Genomic DNA, 22,116 nt, shown 5'->3' with positions numbered 1-22,116 from the left:
CGAGGACACACGCACAACAGCATCCCACGGCGTGACTGTGTCACTGCAACTTAGGGTGCCCTTCCACTTCCTGTCTCCAAACAACAGGCGCGGCAGGATGACACGAGCTAACTCACTGTCTGTAACTACTGCTTCTGGAGGGTCCCCACGTTCGCGATTTCTGAATGAGGGGCAGGAGAATCACGATACTAGAAGTAATTTCCATTTGGTTGTTACACACGTGGCTGATCAGTGAAGTATAACTAGGTTCTCAGCACAAAACCCCACAGAGAGCTGCAGTTCTGACCACTTGAACATTTGTTACAGTTGTGAGCTGCCAGGTGGGTGCAGGGAACTGAATCCGGGTTCTCTGGAAGAGCAATTGATGCTCTTAACCGCTGAGACGTCTCTTCAGCCTCCCCCCTTCCCCCGCCCAACCCACTTTCTTTTTTTAACCAAAAAAGGTTTTATGGAGCTGGAGAGATGACTTAATGGTTAAGAGCACTTGCTTCTCTTGCAGAGAACCTGAGTACAGTTTGTTCCCAGCACCTACCTGGTGGCTCCCAACCATCTCTAACTCCAGTTCCAGGGGATTTAACGCCTCTTCTGACCTCCTCAGACACCAGGCATGCATGAGGTTCTCATACATATATGCAGACCAACATACATACCCATAAAAGTAAACTTTTAGTTTACTTTTATTTTATGTTTATTGGTGTTTTCTTGTTTTGTTTTTAGAGACTAGATTTCTCTGTGTAGCTTTGGAGCCTGTCCTGGAACTTGCCCTGTAGGCCTAGATCTTCCTCTACTGCTCCTCATCTTATGCTTTGAGTTAGGGTCTCTCTGTCAAACACAAAGCTCACCCATGTCTAGCTAGCTAGAACTCAGAGATATCTGCCTGCCTCTGCCTCCCGAGCGCTGGGATTAAAGGCGTGCACCACCACCGCCCGGCTGTTCATTGGTGTAAGGGTGTTAGCAGTCTTGGGACTTGACTTATAGACAGCTGTGAACTGCCCATGTAGGTGCTGGAAATTGAACCTGGGTCCTACGGAAGAGCAACCAGTATTCTCAACCATTGCCATCTTTCTAGCCCGTGTGTGTGTGTGTGTGTGTGTGTGTGTGTGTGTGTATAAGACAAGGTTTCTCTATGTAGTCCAGGCTGTCATGGAACTCACTATGTAGACCAGGCTACCCACAGAGATCTGCCAGTCTTTGACTTCTGGACACTGGAATTAAAGGTGAGTGCCACCATACCCAGCCCAGGTACTAGAAATATGTATGAGCTTGCAAACCAGCAGAGCAGGCTCTCTTGCCTACAGCCCATCTCCATTCTTTCCTGGCCACCAGCAATATGGACCACATGGACAGGAACTGTAAATTTTTTTTTTTTTTTTTTTGGTTTTTTCAAGACAGGGTTTCTCTGTGGTTTTGGAGCCTGTCCTGGAACTAGCTCTTGTAGACCAGGCTGGTCTTGAACTCATAGATATCCGCCTGCCTCTGCCTCCCGAGTGCTGGGATTAAAGGCGTGCGCCACCACCACCCGGCTGTAAATGTTGTATTTACCCAGTATGCCAGGTCCTGGGCCAAGCACTGGGGGAACACAGTATCAGTAAAGGATTTAACTTGAAAAGTTACACTTTGGCCGGGTGGTGGTAGCGCACGCCTTTAATCCCAGCATTCGGGAGGCAGAGGCAGGCGAATCTCTGTGAGTTCGAGACCAGCCTGGTCTACAAGAGCAAGTTCCAGGACAGGCTCCAAAACCACAGAGAAACCCTGTCTCGAAAAAAACCACAAAAAAAAAAAAAAGAAAAGAAAAGTTACACTTTGGGGGTTCATATGAGCATACGGTAAAAATGTAAACTGCATAGCAGGAATCTGGTCTGGGCTAAAAGGCTACGTAAGGAACTGGAGTTTTTATTTTTAAAGATTTAGTTATTTATTATGTATATGGTATTCTGCCTGCATGTCTGACTGCAAGCCAGAAGAGGGCACCAGATCTCATTACAGATGGTTGTGAGCCATCATGTGGTTGCTGGGAATTGAACTCAGGACCTCTGGAAGAGCAGCCAGTGTTCTTATCCACTGACTCATCTCTCCAGCCCAGAACTGGAGTTCTTGAGATTAAATTATCTGGGTCAGTGTGCTTAGAGAGTGATCTTTTGTTATTGTAATAGCTCATAAGAAAAGAATTAATAAACTTAATGTGTTATAAAATATATATAGACATACATGTATGTATCTAATCTTAATTAGTTTTGTAAACTTTATTCCTGAGCAACAAAAACTCTTTTATTTTATTTTAATTTTTTTTCAAAAACTCTTTTAAACAACACAAACACACCAAAAGTAACCAGACCCAAAGTCTACATATCTCAGTGAATTTCTATATATTCTGAAGCTGTGGAGCTTCACATACACTTTCAGTATGGAATATGTTTCTGTGCATTTATCCATCACCAAATATGAAAAAATCCTTAGCAGAATTAGAACTAGAAAACAAATCCCTCCTTGTCTTCTTTCATAACTCAGTTGTGAAGCCGGCTGGATGGGTAAGGTGCTGCCGCACACACGAGGACCTGAGTGGATTCAGCGGTCGTGGGAAAACGAGGCATGTGGCAAGAACAACTAACTGAGGATGCAGGGAATGGACACAGACAGACGTACCTCAGGGGCTTACTGGCTGGCCAGTCTAGTTGAAATGGAGAACTCCTGGTTCAGTGTCTCAAAAAATAAAGTAGATAGGGCTGGAGAGCCCCAAGTCCAATTCCCAGCACCCGCGTGGGCCGCTCATAACTGCCTGTAACTCCAGCTCCAGGAGGAGCTGATGGGCTTCCTCCTGGGCACTCATAGTCACATGCACCCCCAGGCCTGCAAATTAAAAATGAAATTACCCAATATTAAGCTCTAGCCTCTCTGTGTGGCATGAAAAGGACATGCATTTCTACACACAGTGTGAACACAAGCACACCACAAACACAAAATCAAAGTAAAAAATACTCTAATGAGAAGGAAAAGCAATTTTGCCTATAGCCCAAGACTTAGAAAATACCCAAGTAGCATTCCTGGGCTGATGTGGAATTCCCCTCTATATGATATGAATACCATTGGTGAATAAAGAAACTGCCTTGGATTGTTGATAGGGCAGACTTAGGTAGGTGGGGAAAACTAAACTGAATGCTGGGAGAAAGGAAGCAGAGTGAGGAAAGGCCATGTAGCCCCACTGGAGATAGACGTCAGAACTTTACACAGTATGTTAATAGGAATGGGTTAAATTATGATGTAAGAGTTAGCCAACAAGAAGCTAGAGCTAATGGGCCAAGCAGTGATTTAATTAATACAGTTTCTGTGTGATTATTTCAGGGCTGAGGAGCTGGGAACCAACTAGTGGCCTCCTTGCTACACTGGGCCTCAGTTGCATTTCTTTTTCTTTTGTTTGGGGTACTGGGGATTGAACCCAAAGTCTCTGCACACTAGCTCTGCCCGAGCTATACCTCCAAGTCCCAGTGAGTTTCAGATTCAGAGGAAAACTGAGGAGTCGTCTCTCCTTCCAAGTGTGGGTTCAAGGGATCAAACTCCAGTTGTCATCCTTGGGAGCAAAGTGCCCTGAGTCACCAAGCCTCTCACTAGTCCTCTCTTTTCTTCTCTTTCTTTTTTTCTTTTCCTTTCTTTTCGGTTTTTAGAGACAGGGTTTTTCTGTGTAGCTCTGGCTGTCCTGGAACTCACTTTGTAGACCACGTTGGCCTGGAGCTCACAGAGATCCACCTATCTCTGCCTCCTGAGAGCTGGGATTAAAAGCATTCGCCATCACCACCTTGCTTTCCTTTTCTTTCTTAAACACAATTTTTCATGTATTCCATGCTGCCCTTGACCTCATTATGGAGTCAAAAGCCAAAAACAATTTGATCTGGTCTTCCTGCCCCACTTCCCAAATGCTGGTGTTAAGAGTATACACACACCACCACACTTAGTCTTCTGTGGCTCTGGAGACTGAACTCTGAGTTCATACATGCTAAGCGCTCTACCAATTGAACCACATCCTTTACAGAAGAACAAAGACAGTGCTGTGGGTCTGTGATCCTTCACCCACAGTGTGCATCAGAACCACCTAGGAAGCTGCCAACCCCAGCAAGTGAGCAAATCCGGGAGCTGGAGAAACCACAGTGCGACTCTCACAACTGTCCCAGGTGACATGTTTCTTTGGTGGGGATGTGCGGGGACCCCTGCAGTGTGGGGGGTGGGGGAAGGGGAAAGCTCTGTCAGCCTCTTCCACAGCACTGAGTGGAGGCAGAGCTCTGAGAAAGTGAGAGACACCCGCAGGCCTGGCTGTTCTACTTGATGCCACCGAAAGCCAGAGGCATAAGAAGTCTAAGAGGACATCGGCTGGGCCACACGTCTTCATGTCCGCGTTGTGTGCCTCACATTGCTGTTTTTACCCTCTACACCTTTTATATGCTTACCATATTCCAGCACAACCCAAGGAACATGCCTAGTTACATGGAAGCTATAGGTAAGTGTGAAAACCTCGTATATGCTCCAGGTTGAAGGGAGCTCAGTTAAAATTAGACTATTCTGACATCTACTAAGGACTGTCTTGTCTTCTGTCAACTCTAAACAGACTGCAGTTGGAAAGCTTGGAACCTTAACTTAAAAAACATAAAGAAAAAGAGCAAGAGAGATCCAGCAACAGAAAGAAAAGAAGCCAGGAGTAGTTGTGCACACACACACACACACACACACACACACACTCCCAGCACTCGAAGGGTGAGGCAGGATTGTGAGTTGGGGGACAGCCTGAACTACATAGGTAAACTCTTGTCTCAAGATATGTATGATGAAAGAAAAATCTGTCCATAGTTCACAATCAAGTGGAATTCACTAGGAGCTGAAGATCAGTTGACAGGGCCACACCCAGCCAGGGTCAGAGGTCCCCAAGCCCAGTTTCCCAAGGGAGTGAAAATGTAAGCGAGCTGTCCCGTGGTTGGTGTCGGGAAAGCCAGGGCTGACAGACAGCCTTCCTGCTGTCTGGCAGTGTGAGATTGCAGCTTGCCAGGAAGGGTGGTGCTCACTACAGTCAAGGGCTGACAAAGCACGGGAAACGGGACAGCCTCCGCTCCTTCCCGCAGAGCCCTGTGCTACACAACGGCAAAGCACACACAGCGGTCACAACTGACCCGCAGGGTCCAGAGGCAGACCCGAGAGTCAACAACCGCACATCTCTGGCTCCTTGACGGGCTGAGTGTCGGCTCAGAGGGTTACTAGTGAACAGGGGGTACAGAAGGTCGAGCTATTCTTTCCTCTTGAGAGCTTTTAGAATCAATCTCCAACATCCCTTTCCCAGCCGTGTCCCAGCGATGTCCCACATCACAGCTACGCGCAGACACAGACAAAGAAGGAATGCCCAGGCCTGTGAGAGGGCAGTGAGCTGTGGAGGACTGCTCAAAGGGAAACACATTCCGCCTGCTGTGGTCTGAAGGTACATACCTAGAGCCTTCACGGATATCTGCCGGGTGAGTGGAGGTGGGATGTTGATGCACACCAGGTCTACATCTTGATGCAGCAAGATGTCATCGGTCCGGCTGGTGTAGAAAGTGATGTTCATCTCCTCGGCCAGCTGCTTTGCTTCCTCCTCGGTCTTCCCCCACAGGGCCTCCACGGTGAACCCCTCTGCCCTCAGCAGCGGGACTAGGACCCGGGCTGAGCTGCCAGTCCCAAACACGCCCACTCCTGGCAGCAACTTCATTCTGGCCTCTGCTCAATGACTCATCTCCTTACAAGGGTCTCCAGGATAGAGCTGACCTTCCCATAGTCCCGGTCAAACATGGTTCCTAAAACAGTAAGAAACAAACTGGTTAGTGGGGGAGATCATACTCAGTGGAACCTACATTCTTGGATAATTTGAAAGCAATTAAGTTTTCTGACCCCAAAGAACAAATGAAGTATTTTTCCAAAATAAAAGCTGAAGGATTTTGTTCCTTGAACACTGATACCACAGTCACCTGTTAGACACAGAGAAAACAAAACAAAACAAACAAGCCGGGCATTGTGGCACACACCTTTCATCCCAGCACTCGGGAGGCAGAGACAGGCGGATCTTTGTGAGTTTGAGGCCAGCCTGGTCTACAAGAACTAGTTCCAGGACAGACTCCAAAGCTACAGAGAAACCCTGTCTCAAAAAACCAAGGAAAATAAAAACAAAACAAAAACAATAAGGGGGGGGTCAAATCTGGGCAAGTAATTTAGCCTTCAAGGCTTCAATCACAAAAAAGGACCGATCTTAAATTTCCTTCTCTTAAAAAGTATTTACTTGATGTGTGTGTGTGTACCTGATGTCGGTGCATTGCACAGATGCTGGGAACTGAACCCAGGTCCTCCACAAAAGGAGTAATACTCTTAAGCTCTGAGTTATTTCTCCAGACCTTAATTAAAGTTTTCTTGCTGCAAACATCTAGCAGTTTCACAATATGACAGTGGGAAGAAGTATGAACTAAAAAGCAGCAGCCGCAGCTGCAGCACTGTGAAGACAAGCACCTGGAGCCTCAGGCGGGCATGTGGGGCTTGCGAGGGCAGCCTGGCTTAGAGAACAAGAGTCTGTCTCAAAAAACGACTGAAAAAAAAATCAGGAAAAAAAAAAGGAAGTCAAGCATGGTGACACACTCCTTTAATCCTAGCACTCAGGGGGCAGAGGTAGGCGAATCTCTGAATTTGAGTCCAGTGTGGTCTACATACAGAGTTCCAGGACACCCAGGGCTATACAGAGACCCTGTCTCAAAACAAAACAAACAAACCAAAACACCAAAAGCAAAACAAAAAGACCAAAAACCAAGGGTAGCTAATAAAAATGACAGATTAGATAAATAACACTGGGCACTAAAACCATGCAGCACAGGGCCCTCGACCCCTGAAAGGCACCGCCGCACGCTCACTGGGGGAAGGGAGAGTCTGGTTCACAAGGTACCCTGCATCATCCTGTCCTGGGGACAGAACATCTGTGCCTTTGAGGACCACTGAAACAAGCATGGCTCCTGCAGTCAGCAACTCAGAGCCTCTAGGACTTTTTGTTTGTGTATATGTCATTAGGATGTTAGTTTGTTAACTTATTTATAGACAGGGTCTTGCGCATCCTAGGGTAGCCTCAACCTATGAACCACACCTGGTTTTAGGTGCTAGGGAATGAACCTAGGGCTTCAAGTGCCAGACAAAGTTTCCTACCAAGTGAAGACATTCTCAGCTCTGGTTTGTGCTCTCCACTATGGATGTGGAGCCTGGCTGGCCCCTGTCACTACCATTGGGATTTTGTCTTACCCAATTTATTTACTTTAAACACAGGGTCTCACTATGAAGGCCTGTGTGCCTGGAACTCAATATGTAGATCAGGCTGCCCTCAAACGTAAAGAGATATACCTATCGTTGCCTCTCATGCTGGGACTTAAGGTCTAAGTCACTACGCCTGGCTCTGCAGACCACTGATTATTAAAAGCCAGGGATAGGGGCTGCAGAAATGGCTCAGCAGTTAAGAGCACGTGCTGGTATTTTTTTTTCTTTTTTCTTTTTGGTTTTTCAAGACAGGGTTTCTCTGTAGCTTTGGTGCCTGTCCCGGAACTAGCTCTTGTAGACCAGGCTGGCCTCGAACTCACAGAGAGATCCGCCTGTCTCTGCCTCCCGAGTGCTGGGATTAAAGGTGTGCGCCACCACCGCCCGGCTGCACGTGTTGTTCTTCCAGAGGACCCGGGATCAATTCCCAGCACCCACATGGCAGCTCACAACTGTCTGTAACTCAAGTTCCAGGGTATCCGACTCCCTCAAACATCAATGCATATAAAAATTAGAAAAAAAAAGCCTGAGATGTCCATGTTCTCTCTAAAATTATGCCCAGGACAATACATCTCTTCCTATTTCACACTGAGCTCCTAACTACTCTAGTTATATATGCTGCATATATAAATAAATAGCATATGCACACATGTATCAATATTTATTTTTTGAAATGGGTTTTTTTCTGTATAGCCCTGGCTGTCCTGGAACTAACTCTATTTATAGGCTAGACTGGCCATATCAGAGATCCATTGGCTTCTGCCTCCCAAGTGTTGGGATTAAAAGGCATGCATCAGCGATGGCAGCGGCACCCGCCTTTAATCCCAGCACCTGAGAGGCAGAGACAGGCGGATCTCTATAGAGCTACTTCCAGGACATGCTCCAAAGCTACACAGAGAGGCACTGTCTCAAAAAATCCAAAAAGAAAAAAAAAGCATGTACCACTGTCCATGGATATAAACACACACACACACACACACACACACACTCTCTCTCTCTCTTAAGCATTGGTGGTGTAAAATAACAAATTAGATTTTTTTTAATAACCTGTTTTACTACCACTGACTCAAGCGAGGTCAGTTTCATTAACACCCATAGAGGGGCCTCTGAGGAAGCTAAATGGCATGAAACTAAGCAAGCTGGATGACTGGGTATTTCCTGCTCAAGCAGGAACAGCTAGTTTTCCTGGTTTATTTTGGGGCTACTCTTTCTCGCCCCTAAATTTCTTACTCTTTGTCTTAAAATCATTGCACATGCCTTTCCCTGCCCATGAAGATCTAGACAAATCCAGCCTCATCAAGTTCATGTGAGTTCCAATCACCACATCTCTCAGGAATGCAGAGTACAAGTACTAGGTGCTGGGGAGGCAGGCTGGAGCTTAGAGGCAGGGATTCAAATCTGACTCTGCCACTTACCAGCAGGGTGGCCTTCACATGGGTGGCCAAGGACTTGGTCACTTGCTTTCTCTCCAACTCACCCCCTCCTGGTTTTTGAGACAATGTTTCATATTATAGCCTAGAACTGTGTAACTCAGGCAGACCTCAAACTCACAGCAATGTGCCTGTCTCAGCTTCCTAGAGCTGTGATTACACCCATGTACTTATGTAGACAGAAGGCTCAGCTTTTTAAAAAAATTATGTATCTTTGGACTTACAGTCTCTGTATGTGTGGAAGAGAGATAAGACATGAGCAAAGTACAATGAGATTATATATATATATATATATATATATATATATATATATATATATATGTTTGAAAATGCTGTAACTAAGCCCGGAGGTGGTGGCGCAAGCCTTTAATCCCAGCACTTGGGAGGCAGAGGCAGGTGGATCTCAGTGAGTTTGAGGCCAGCCTGGTCTACAAAGCGAGTTCCAGGGCAGCCAAGACTGCTATAGTGAAATACAGGGACATATATTGAGATTCATCATTTTATGTTTGCTGGTTTTTAACGGAAAGAAGGGCTTATTTTGTTTTGCAGTTTTAGAGGATGGTCTATCATGGCATAAGACAACAGCTGCAGGAGGCGGCTGGCCACATGGAGTCCAGTCAAGGAGCAGAGAGCAATAAAATCTTTTTTTTAGAGATAGGACCTCATGTATTTCAAGTTAGCCTTTAACTTACTGTATGGCTGAAGGTGACCTTGAACTCCAGCTACTTGTACCTACCAAGTGGACCACCACAACCAGCTCTCAAAGGTGCATGCTTTTCTGAATTTGAATTATTTATTATTGTTGCTGTGGTGGCGCACGCCTTTAATCCTAGTACTTGGAAGGCAGAGGCAGGCGGATCTGTGTGAGTTCGAGGCCAGTCTGGTCTACAGAGTGAGTTCCAGGACAGCTAGAGCTGTTACACAGAGAAAACCTGTCTCAGAAAAAAAAATTATTGTTATATGTGTTTGAGTGTGACATGCACATCTCAAGGCTACAGGCCGAGGTCAGAGAGTAACTGGGAGTTAGTTGTCTCCACCATGCATTCCGGGGACAGACTGAGGTCATCACACTAGTGCAGCGAGTGCCTGTGCCCGCTGAGTCTTCTCACTGGCCCCAAATTTCATTTTCAAATAACCAATAAACAGTGATATCTAATATTCAGAAGCAGCAAAATAAACAAGTAAATAAATAGTAGGGACTATAGAGACAGCTCGGGGTACAAATGCTTGCAATGTGAACATGAAGACATGAATTCAAATTCCAACACCTATGTTCAAAGCCAAGTATGGCTTTGTGAGCCTACAACCCCAGCAGTTGGGACACAGAGACAGGTGGTTCCCAAGAGCTTGCTGGCCAGTCAGTCTAGCCAGAATGGTAAACTTCTGGTTCAAGGAGAGACCTTGTCTCACCAGAATAAGGTACAGAGTAATAGAGGAGGCCATCTGGCATCTTTCTCTGGCTCCCAAAGACACATGCCCAGATGTAGGCACCACACCCTCCACATACAAATCAAACCAACAGCTCTGCAGGACAACAAAGGTGACCCTGAGCTGGCTGCACGGATATACCCCATCAGGCAGTATCAGCTGTCTTTAAGTCCACATAATCTTGTCTTAAAGCTGGGAAAACAGACTTTTCCATAGCTGGCTTCCACTCGGGAGGCAGAGACAGGTGGATCTCTGAGTTTGAGGGCAGCCTAGTCTGCAGAGTGAGTTCCAGGGCAACCAGGGTTACACAGAGAAACCCTGCCCCGCCACAAACCAAACCAAACCAAAAAAAGCAAAAAAACAAAAAAACTTGCTCTGTAAACTAGGCTGGCGTTGAACTTGCCTCGAACAAGATTCACTTGCTTCTGCCTCCTGAGTTCTGGGATTAATGGTGTGTGCCTCTACTGCCTGGCTGTATATATTTTAAACTTAGTTGTGTATGTACACACATGTACTACTAGATAGGTTTTTTGTTTTTTTTTTTTAAAGATTTATTTATTCTGCATACAGTGTTCTCTGTGTGTATCCCTACAGGCCAAGAGAGGGCACCAGATCTCATTATAGATGGTTATGAGCCACCACGTGGTTGCTGGGAATTGAACTCGGGACCTCTGAAGATCAGCCAGTGCTCTTAACCTCTGAGCCCTCTCGCTAGCCTGTAACTGTTTCTTTTTAATCAAATGTCTCCTAAATCTATTCTGCCTTCATCCTTGTGCCAACTTTAAAAAGGAAATTAATGGTATTCAGCTGCTTACAGGAAACAGCCAGTACACTCAGAGGTTAACAAGAGACCTTGAGTAAAGGGATGGTTTACAATTGCGTGAGCGGCCCTGTAACGGATAGTAGGGCACCAAGAGACTGTCAGGACTGACTGTACCTGGTCATGCTCCTAGCCCAGATACAATGGAGGAAAAGTGGGTGTGGCTGGAACAGGAGCCTCAGTTGAAGAACATAAATCCTGCTAGAACCATATCTTTGAAAAAGAGAGATCACGGGATAAGAGCCTTGACTTTCCAGCTCTCAGATTTCTTCTAGTGACGCAGATGGAAGCCAGAATTCTGACCTGGAGTCTTGTTCCTTAGAGATTGGCCTTCTGGATCCGGAGGCAGGAGGTCTGAACATACCGTCCGCCAGAGCCCATCCTTAGACTACCATTTAGTGCGGCCAGCTCTGGCTCCTGCCCACCTTTCTGACTCGTCATCTCCTGATTAGGGTTTTCATGTTTTTATACCCACAGCCCCTATTAAACTTCCCATACAGATGCAGAACATAGGGGGCTGGAGAGATGGCTCAGTAGTTAAGAGCACTGGCTGCTCTTCAGAGGATCCAGGTTCAATTCCCACCACCCACATAGCAACTCACAACTAACTATAACTCTAGCTTCAGGTAAGCTGACCCTCACACAGACATACATACTGGCAAAACACATAAAATAAAATTAAGAAACAAAAGATGTAAAACGTGAACAGATTGCGTTGGCTGCATGGTAGACCTGAGTCAGGCAAGCTTGACAGAAGGAGTTGGTCCGGCTCTCAGCCATCACTAAGGGTAAGAGTCGAGCTGCTCTAAGGCCCATTTGATACAGTGTTGGTCTAGCATGCACAAGGCTCTTCCCCTCCTGCACCCCCTACCCGGCACTGATACAGTGGACATGCCTGAAATACCAATACTTGGGAAGTAGGAAGATCAGAAGTCCAAAGTCATTACTGGTTACATTGGGAGTTTAAGGTTATCCTCAATAAACAAACTAAAAATAAATCAATTGCATTTCAACAAATGGCAGTAATTAATGTTCTAAGCCTAAATAACTTAAGAAACTGTAGTGCCCTAAAGAGAAAGAAACGTGAACCAGTTCTAATCTGATGCCTGGTTTTATAAATAAAGCTTTGTTGGAACACAGTCACGCACACCCATTTACCCATTCTTTTAAATTATTATTTATTTATCTTATGAGCAATTCCAGTAAAAGGTGTCAGATCCCCTGGAACTGGAGGTACAGAGGGCTGAACTGAACTCGAGTCCTCCAGAACAGCAGCCGTGCCCCAACCTCTGAGCATCTCTCCAGCACCTTCCCCACTCCTCCCCCACCATTTACCCATTCTATTATTGCTGCTCTAAGCTACAGCAAGCAGTTCAGTAGCAGCAACAAGCCACAAGGGCCCACAAAGCCTAAAATAGTTAAAGCTGGCCTTTCAAACAAAAGATTTGCTAACTCATGCCCTATCCATGGGTTTATACAGTACAGGGCAAAGTATAATCATGAAGGTGATGGTGTCCAGGAAAGAACACTCTACCTGTGTGAAAGTCACATATTCTGAGTTAGTGGCAGCTGTCATTCAGCAGCTCACGTATGAGTGAGACCTTTCGTCAGAAGACGCCTGTGAATCCTTCTGTCTATGGTTACATTAGGTCCCGACACACCAGGTTAAAAATCAAAATAGATTCAAGCTAAAGTTATACCTTTTTCATTCCGGTTGTCGCAGAGTTTAAACTAGACTGTTATCTCACTTCTCAGACATTAGATTAGAGAGGGAGCAGGTAAATTTCCCCAAAAGATCAGTGTGGACTAGCATGACAATAAAGACTTCTCTGCCTCAACCCTTCCGTAAGAAAGGAAAGCCGAAGCTATATGATGGTGGCCAGTTGTGATTACAAAGAAAGTAAAAATTACTGCTGTTAGTTAGTTTTCTTCAGCTTTTTTCTTTTTAATTAAAAATAAAAACACAACAAGAAAGAAAAAAGAGTGCTTGGGTGTTTTGCCCAGGTTTATACATGTGCAGCAACAGCATGCTTGGAGCTGAAGTTAAGAGACAGCTGTGGGCTGCTGCTGGAAACCAAATCCTGGTCCTCTGCAAGAGCAGCCACGTCCCTCCAGCCCTGCAGCGCTTGACAACCTCTTCCTGGCTCACTGAGACACTCGTCCTGCTTTAAGGAATGAAGTGTCACCTGACGCTAGAACTGAAAATAAAGCCACTTGTGAAAGTTAAACTCAATTATTGTAATTCTGCTCTTTATAATGTTGGGGTTGTAATATGTTAAAGAGCTAAATCCTGTATTTCCCATGCTTCCTTGCATCTCTATGAGGTATATCTCATTAGATAAACATAGAAGGTACAGTTTGTCAAAATTTGTGGATTTTTTTTTTCCCAAGACGGGATTTCTCTGTGTAACAGCCCTGGCTGTTCTGGAACTCACTCTGTAGACCAGGCTGGATCTTGAACTCAGAGATCCACCTGCTTCTGCCTCCACAACTTGTGGATTTTTTTTTTTATTAAAGAAACAGAAATAGGAGGTACAGGAAAGGCTCAGCAGTCAAGAGCACTTGTTCTTATTGCTGGGAGAATACCTGATCACGCAACAGCTTCCTGCAGCACAATGAGACATTGTCTATAGCCGCGGGGAATACCATGTCATGACAAGACAGGCATTTCAGCAAATCTATTTTAAGGTGTGACAGGGCACAGTGGCACATGCCTGGAGTCATAGAGCTTCAGTGTTCAAGGCCAGAGCAGCTACATATTAAAGTCAGGCTTGGGCTAGAAGAGCCCCCACCAACACACACACACACACACACACACACACACACACACGCACGCACGCACGCACGCACGATATACTAAGTAGATACTTGTGTACAGCACAGGAAAACACCATCAACCCCAGGGCTGGAGGTGGCACCGGATGGGAAGCTGCAGGGTGGAAGTGCTCTAAGAGCCCTGAACTGGAGGAAAGGACAAGTGATAAGAAAGCCCTCATCTCGTCCACAGCAGCGCCCCTCTTAAACGGCAGCCCACTTCTGTCTCTCAGGACATTTCAGTCAGAGGTTCCTTCCTTCCTTCGTTCCTTCTTTCCTTCCTTCCTCTCTGTTTTTAAGACTAACTCATGGCAACTCATCTGCCTCAGTCTCTTGTGTGCTAGGATTGCAGGCCTAAACTACCATACTCAGCCTGAGCTCTTTAGGTGGACTTACATTCTCAGGAATCCTCCCCCAGAAGAACACCCATGAGTGTCCTACGTCGGGGCACTCAATCACGACTCACGCTGACTTTGTTGGAGAGCCAGTTAGACATCTGCAGGATGAAAGGGCATTAGAACGAATTTCTCAGTCAACAGCTTGTAAACGCAGAGTGAAAGAGCAGGACTCGGTAACTGGACAGGGCAATGGGACCTGAGTCATAGCTTTTGGCCCTGGGAAGAGGCATCGTATGCGGAACTGCCTGGAAGGCTGTTAACTGATAACCAAACCCAGTTCCAGAAGCCCAAAGGCTGCCAAGGAGAGCATGAAAGCAGATCAGCATAAAATCAAAAATTAAAATCTTAGTAAGCTTTTTGCTTTTTTTTTTAGGGGTCTTTTTGTTTGTAATTGAACTGCACAGTTCTAAAATGTGACCTCTGCAGATGATGAAATCTACTGCAATATCACGGGGCTGGCTCCCTGGGGAGCCTTTAAGACTATCACAGGGCTGGCTCACCTGGGGAGCCTTTAAGACTGCTGCCCAGCAGAAGCCTCCTGATGAAGAACAAGTGCATCCCACTGGCCTCCAGGGTCAGTCCGAGTGGGTTTTCAATGACCCTCAGAAAAGCTGTCTGCCCTTATAAAACTCACCTAAACTACGGGGGACAATGGCCTCTCTGCCCACTGTCCACTCTCACCCCTTGAGAGTATTTGGTTTTTTATTACTGTGTAATAAAATGCCTGTCTTCGACACTACATTCTGTGTTTCATCTGAATTCTTACAATGGTCAAAGGAGCAGGGAAGTAAGGGAGTCCAGACAGAGATCTCAATGACAACACTGTTTGCCCAACAGCAGTAGGACACAAGCTTGAAAAACACCGCTGCTAAGGGAGGTCCTACCACTCAAGATATCTGCGGCCATCAGCTAAGTGCAAAGCCATGGGATCACGAGAGACGTGACCAAATTATTCCCACTACCTCATCTGACATTGAGCCAACTGCCAGTTATGAGTGAGATTATGCCAGGCCATCAGGTCCATCAGAACTGACTTAGACCAGACCACCCCGGGAAGCATGAGAAATACACATCTGTCTTAAGTTCTTGGATTTTGAGGCTTTTTGTTATACAGTTAAGAAATTACCTAATATACCTTCATATCAACTAAACTCCTACAACCTTCATAGGCCCCACCCCAGAGTCCAGCCTGTTCTGGTCTGTTCACCTGGTTTAACAATAGCCCAATTAAGTGGAGGCCCCAGGGCTACAAACAAGCTCTGTTCTTGCTACCCATTACACTTTCTTTTTTTTTTTTTTGGTTTTTCGAGACAGGGTTTCTCTGTGGCTTTGGAGCCTGTCCTGGCACTAGCTCTTGTAGACCAGGCTGGTCTCAAACTCATAGAGATCCGCCTGCCTCTGCCTCCCGAGTGCTGGGATTAAAGGCGTGCGCCACCACCGCCCGGCTCCCATTACACTTTCTATCAAACAGCTTGGGTGTCTTCAATTTGTATCAGTCTTGGAGACTGAACTCAGAGTTTCACTAAGCGTTCTACCAGCCTACATGGGTGCTGTGAACTGAACCCAGGTCCTCTGTAAGAACAGCAAGTGCTCTTAACAGCTGAGCTGTCTCTCCAGCCCCAGAACAGTGAAAGTTAAAAAATAGTAATAATAATAAGGTTTGAAACACTTGCTTATCTGCATGAGGCTGAGTTCAATTTTGAACAAAGCAAGAAAGAGTGACAATCCCAAAGTGTGCAGAGGACATGGAACAGATGGAAATCTCATATGTTTATGGTGGAGGTAAAAAACAATGCAATTGCCAGGCAGTGGCGGCACACACCTTTAATCCCAGCACTTGGGAGACAGAGGCAGGCAGATCTCTATATGGTGGAGGTAAAAAACAATGCAATTGCCAGGCAGTGGCGGCACACACCTTTAATCCCAGCACTTGGGAGACAGAGGCAGGCAGATCTCTATATGGTGGAGGTAAAAAACAATGCAATTGCCAGGCAGTGGCGGCACACACCTTTAATCCCAGCACTTGGGAGACAGAGGCAGGCAGATCTCTATGGGTTTGAAGCCACCCGGTTTACAGAATGAGTTTCAGACTATGCTCCAAAGCTACAGAGAAACCTCGCCTAGAAACAACAACAAGATAAAACAATACAACTACTTCAGAAATTAAGAGGGTTTTGTTTGTTTGTTTGTTTGACACAGGTCTTTCTACATAGCCCTGGTTGTCCTGAAACCTACTATGTGGACCAGACTGGCCTCCAACTCAACAGAGATCCACCTGCCTCTGCCTCCTGGGTGCTGGGACTAAAGGTTGCACCACCACATCCAGCTAAAGTGATAGTCCTAAAGAATGAATGTGTACATAAGTGAGTTCACCTGTAACATTTCCGTTCCTAGACATTTATCCAAGAAAAGAAAACTCCTAGCCACTAAAAAATGTATACAATGTTCACAATCAATTTAAACTGGAAACAAACCGAAATGCTATCAATAGGAGAACGAGAAACCACTGGTGGTGCTGTGATACAGTGGAACACAGTAAAGCAGTACAAACGAACCATCAATACAAGCAACAATATGCATGGACCACAAAACATTACAGCCACTGAAGGCTGCCAGGCAGCTCTCGGGCTGGGAAGACGATGGCTCAGCAGTTAAGAGCACTGGCTGCTCTTCCAGGGGTCTTGAATTCAATTCCCAGAAAAAAAAGTTTTCCCGTTCTCTAAAGAACAGACAAGCCTTACAGTGACCATTGCCCAACAGTGCCAGCGGTGGTAGACTTAGAGCGACTTAACCAGGAAAGAGCGCAGGGAAACAAGCCAAAGGCTACACAGGAATGTCTGTCTTGAGATTCTATAGTTACATGGTGCTATATATGACTGTCAAAACTGAAACTCAATACTTGAGAGCTGTGTGTTTAACTGTATGTGGATTATTCCTTGATTTTCATCTTGAACATTTTTTTTTTCAGACAAGATCTCATTATGTAGCTCAGACTGGCCTCAAACTCAGAACAATTCTGCCTCAGCCTTCGGGGTGCTGGGATTACAGGTGTGTGCCTCTGTAACACCTGGCTCCTGTCCTTACTGCTGGCATTCATAAGCAGGGACCGAAGGGCGGAGAGCCACCCACTTACCCTTTGCAATTCCAGACATGTAATCAAGATAAATGGGCTTGGAATTAAAAATTAATTCCTATAAAACAAAGAAAATGCCATGGAAGCTAACCTGATCAGCATAGAGACAAAGCGAACCAAGAGAATAGAGTTTCTGAAGAAATGACTTCTAGCTGGAACCAGGATCTTAGGGTATCGGTGAGTGCTAAGGTGACAAGCCCATCAGAACAAACCTCTGCGCCTGGAAGTGTGAGCCAGGGCCCACTGGCATGGAGACAGACTCTCAGTCCCATTTTAAAACACTGTGACATTAGCTGAGCTAATTATAAGCTGTTTAAGGTGCTTTTGTATAAAACGACACCTGTAATTTATGCAAACAGACTCACTAAAATACAGGCCACAGGCCAGGATCAAGCAAAGAACGAGATACTTTGGTAAACAAAAACCAGACACAGCTTCTGCTCTTACACAGTGTACCGCTTACAGGAGTGAGCAACAACCTAGCAACCACACAAGCATGTCACGACAATTTAAGGCACAAGCTATAAAGAACACAAGGTACAGTCGGATGAAAACTGCTGTCATATAAAGAAGGACTAAATGAGTGAGCTTGGGGGTGCTGCATACCTTTAACCCCAAGACTTGGGGCGTAAGACAGGGGACTGAAAGAGTTCAAGGACAATCTAAGCTACCAGGTGAGCCTAAGAACACTGATGATATTTACGTCATACATTTTAAGTTCCATAAGAGAAAGGCACCATCTACGTGGTGTTTGAAAGTGATGAAAAACTCTGATCCTGGCATCCCAGTGAATAAATAAGCACAGCAGTTCAATGCCATTAAAATGCTGGATTCAAGCCCAGTACGGACACACCGGCACAGAACACACACCGACACACACGTACATCTTTATTCCCCACACCAATGTGGTACAGGCAGGCCGATTTCTGTGAGTTCCAGGCCAGCCTGGTCTACGGATGGTGGTGGCACACGCCTTTATTTATTTATTTATTTGCTTATTTATTTATTTTTAAATGTTTATTTATTATGTGTATACGCCTGCACGCCAGAAGAGGGCACCAGACCTCATTACAGATGGTTGTGAGCCACCATGTGGTTGCTGGGAATTGAACTCAGAACCTTTGGAAGAGCAGACAGTGCTCTTAACCTCTGAGCCATCTCTCCAGCCCCGTGGCAAACGCCTTTAATCCCAGCACTAGGGAAGCAGAGGCAGGTGGATCTCTGTGAGTTTGAGGCCAGCCCCGTCTACAGAGCAAGTTCCAGAGAAACCCTGTCTCCCAAAATAAAATCCAATCCAAACCAAACCAAACCAAACCAAAGCAAAACAAAAACCAAAAAGGCTAGTTTGGAGGTGGGGAGATGGCTCAGTGGTCAAAGCTCCTGCCATGCAATCATGAGGACCTGGACTTGAGTTCAGATCCTCAGAACCCATATTAAGCTGGTCTTCTTTTTTTTTTTTCTTTTTTTTTGGTTTTTTCGAGACAGGGTTTCTCTGTGGCTTTTTGGAGTCTGTCCAGGAACTAGCTCTGTAGACCAGGCTGGTCTCGAACTCACAGAGATCCGCCTGCCTCTGCCTCCCAAGTGCTGGGATTAAAGGCGTGCGCCACCATCACCCGGCCTAAGCCGGTCTTCTTGATGGTATTATAATTCTAGAACTCCTATGGGGTGACAGGAGGCAGAGACAAGAGACAAGAGAATCTTCAGAAGTTTTTGGCCAACTAGCCTGGCATTTGTAATAGTGAACAAATGAACCTGTCTCAAGATGGAAGGCAAGAACCAACACGCGAGGTTATCCTCTGACCTCCACAGGTGCCATGGAGGCACATACACTTTACACACATGCACACTGGGCAGCCTAACCTGCTAGGTGAGTTCTGGTCAGTGGGAGACCCTGCCTGAAAATAAGGTAGAAGACATTGGAGAAACAATATTGCTAATTACAGGGCCAAGTCCCATGCTCACCCCACTTCCATCTGTCTGCACCGTCTGATGGTCTTTCCCACCCTCCACGACAGAGTTCTTTTCTTGGTTTCTAGAACACAAATGCCTGCTGATTTGGTTCCCATTTCTCTAGCCACTTCTCAGACCCTTCCTGCTAGTTTCTCCTGATAACCAATGTAACTAACTACCCAGCCCATTTCTCTTTTCTATTTATACTCCCTTGATGAGTCTACCAAGTCTCATGACTTTAAATACCATCTATTCCCTAGTGACTCCTAAAGTCGTCAGCTGGAGCCTTTCGCTTGGGGTCCAGACCAGTATAATCAACTACCTATCTGACATCTCCACTTGGATGCTGCATCTGAAACTTAAAGCATACAGAACAATACAGTTTCTAATCCTTCCACGGTGGCTTCATCACTGAAATTGGGAACATAAATCTTCCAATGGCTCAAGCCAAAACCTTGGTGTTATCTTTGCTTCCTTCCCACAGGTGATATATGATCCATCAACAAATCTTTTGCCAACTCTCTGCCTTCTGACTTCATCCTGAATCTAAGTACTTTGCACTTTCTGTCACCCTCACCTGAGTTCAAGTGCCCACTCCTCCTACATCACTGCAACAGCCTAACTGGGTCCCAGCCTCTACTCCGTCTCCCCACGTTACACCCCCAATCTACTCTCACGGCACCAAGAGTGACCCGATTAAAGTGTAATTCAGATCAAATTACGTGTCCAAACGTTTTCTCGAGTGACCTACAAAGCCCTATGCCTTTCCTGCCGCCTACTTTCCCGTTCTGACCTCATCTGCCAAGCCAGATACAACTCTGACTGCTGTGTGCAGCTCACACAAGCTAGGGGCTCCTGTCTCAGGACCACGACACTTGAGATCTGCTCTGTTCTACAGAACTTCACTTATCTTCCCCTTCCTTTCAGGCCTCGACTCAAATATGGTCTTTTTCCCTTTCTAGTCTTTTAGTACTGGAGAATTGATCCGAAGCCTCATACACGACAGGCAAGTGTTCTATTAATGATCTGCTTCCTTTTTGAACACAGTCCTATAAGAACAGGTTTATGGTTATATTGTTGCTGCTGTTGTTTTATCTGCCAACCTATTAGAATTTATGCTCCCTGGGAACAAGGAATTTGGGGGGCCTGGAGCGGTCTGTTTTTTCCAATGTTTTAACACTGATACTTAGTATATAATAAATGTTTAATAAATATGCTCTGGAAAAAAAGAGAAAAATATTTCGGACCTTGTTCCCACATAGTCAAGAAAGCAAGCCGGGCGGTGGTGGCGCACGCCTTTAATCCCAGCACTAGGGAGGCAGAGGCAGGCGGATCTCTGTGAGTTCGAGACCAGCCTGGTCTACAGAGCTAGTTCCAGGACAGGCTCCAAAACCACAGAGAAACCCTGTCTCGAAAAACAAACAAACAAACAAACAAAAAAAAAAAAAAAAAAAAGAAAGCAAGACACATTTACTGAGCTAATAAAATTTTACTATTTACAATTTTGGCTAGAGAAATGGCTCACTGGTTAAGGGCACCTGCAAAGGGCCTGGGCGCAACTCCTAGCATCCACACGGTAGCTTACAATAGCTGTCTGTAATTCCAGTTCCAGGGGAATCTGACAATGGCCTCTTTTTATGTCCTAGGGCACCAGGCATGCAATCTGATGGACGGACACACATGCACACAAAATACTTGCACATATGAAATGAATAAGTACAGTCAAGTGTGGTAGTGCACACCTTTAATCCCAGTACTCAGGAGACAGAGGCAGAGGATCTTTGAGAATTCCAGGGCCTGATCTACATAGGAGAGGCTAGCCAGGGTTCCTTAGTGAGACCATGTCTCAAAAACAAACAAAACAACAACAAAAACCCAAGTTTAAAAAAACAAATAAAAAAATGTGTATAGAGATAGGAATAGTCATTCATCCCTGTAATCATAGTACTTGAGAAGCTGAGGCAGAAGGATTCTGAATTCCAGTCCAGCCTAGGCTACATATTGAGACCCTATCCAAAAACCAAAGATAAACAAAAGAAAAGCTGCATATAATCCCGTAGGGGTGTGGGATATGCACACCAGCAGAGCCCCTGAGCGGCACACACGAAGCAGGGTTGTATGTCTACCTAACACTGCATAAAAAGAAGAAGGCACGGTGGCTTAATTCTAGAACTTCAGAGATAGAGACACAAGAATCAGAAGTTCAGTTACCCTTTCCAACATACTGAGTGCTAGGCAGCCTGGACTGCATGAGACCCTGCCTTAAAAAAAAAAAGACAGGGCTGGGGAGATGGCTCAGTGGTTAAGAGCATTGCCTGCTCTTCCAGAGGTCCTGAGTTCAATTCCCAGCAGCCACATGGTGGCTCACAACCATCTGTGGTGAGGTCTGGTGCCCTCTTCTGGCCTGCAGATATACACACAGACAGAGCATTGTATACATAATAAATAAATATTTAAGAGAAAAAAAAAAGACAGGGAGATAGGGAGGAAAAGAAGGAAGGAGAGGTAGTGAGGGAGGAGGGGAGAGGGAAAGGGAGATTTCCAGTTAGGCACGGTAGTTCATGCTTGTAACCCAAATGCTCAGTGCCACAATAAATCCCTGTTTCAAACAAAACACAAGGCAAACAGCTTAGTCAGTAAAGCACTCGCTGCATAACGAGGAGGACCTGTGTTTAGTTCTCCAATATCCATGTAAAAGCTAGGGGGTACCACTATGCCCCCATGTTAGTCCCAGTGCCGAGAAACCAAAGACAGGAAGGTCCTGGGCTTGCTGGCCAGCTAGTCTAGCCAACTTTGTGAAATTGAGGTTCAGTAAGAGACCTTGTCTCAAAAATAAAGTGGAAACTAAACGAG

The 22,116-nt window shown here is 45.6% G+C and overlaps 1 protein-coding gene across 5 annotated transcripts in view; it reads right to left on the bottom strand.

Annotated features, from left to right (window-relative positions):
• Gfod2 (Gfo/Idh/MocA-like oxidoreductase domain containing 2) overlaps positions 1 to 22,116 on the bottom strand; it is a 47,378-nt gene that overhangs the window by 13,579 nt on the left and 11,683 nt on the right. For 3 of the 5 annotated variants that reach the window (XM_075977149.1, XM_075977153.1, XM_075977152.1), the window contains exon 2: positions 5,461 to 5,804. In XM_075977149.1, coding sequence (XP_075833264.1) covers positions 5,461 to 5,719 — 259 coding nt within the window. In that variant the 5' untranslated portion in view covers positions 5,720 to 5,804. Of the gene's footprint in view, positions 1 to 5,460; positions 5,805 to 14,178; positions 14,358 to 19,275; positions 19,411 to 22,116 lie in introns of those variants that run through there. The other 2 variants (XM_075977151.1, XM_075977150.1) reach the window with 2 other exon arrangements.

Source organism: Microtus pennsylvanicus, chromosome 6 (assembly GCF_037038515.1).
Source record: "Microtus pennsylvanicus isolate mMicPen1 chromosome 6, mMicPen1.hap1, whole genome shotgun sequence".
NCBI lineage: Eukaryota > Metazoa > Chordata > Mammalia > Rodentia > Cricetidae > Microtus > Microtus pennsylvanicus.
The sequence above is the reverse complement of the archived record's forward strand: the minus strand, read 5'-3'. Positions and strand labels throughout refer to the sequence as shown.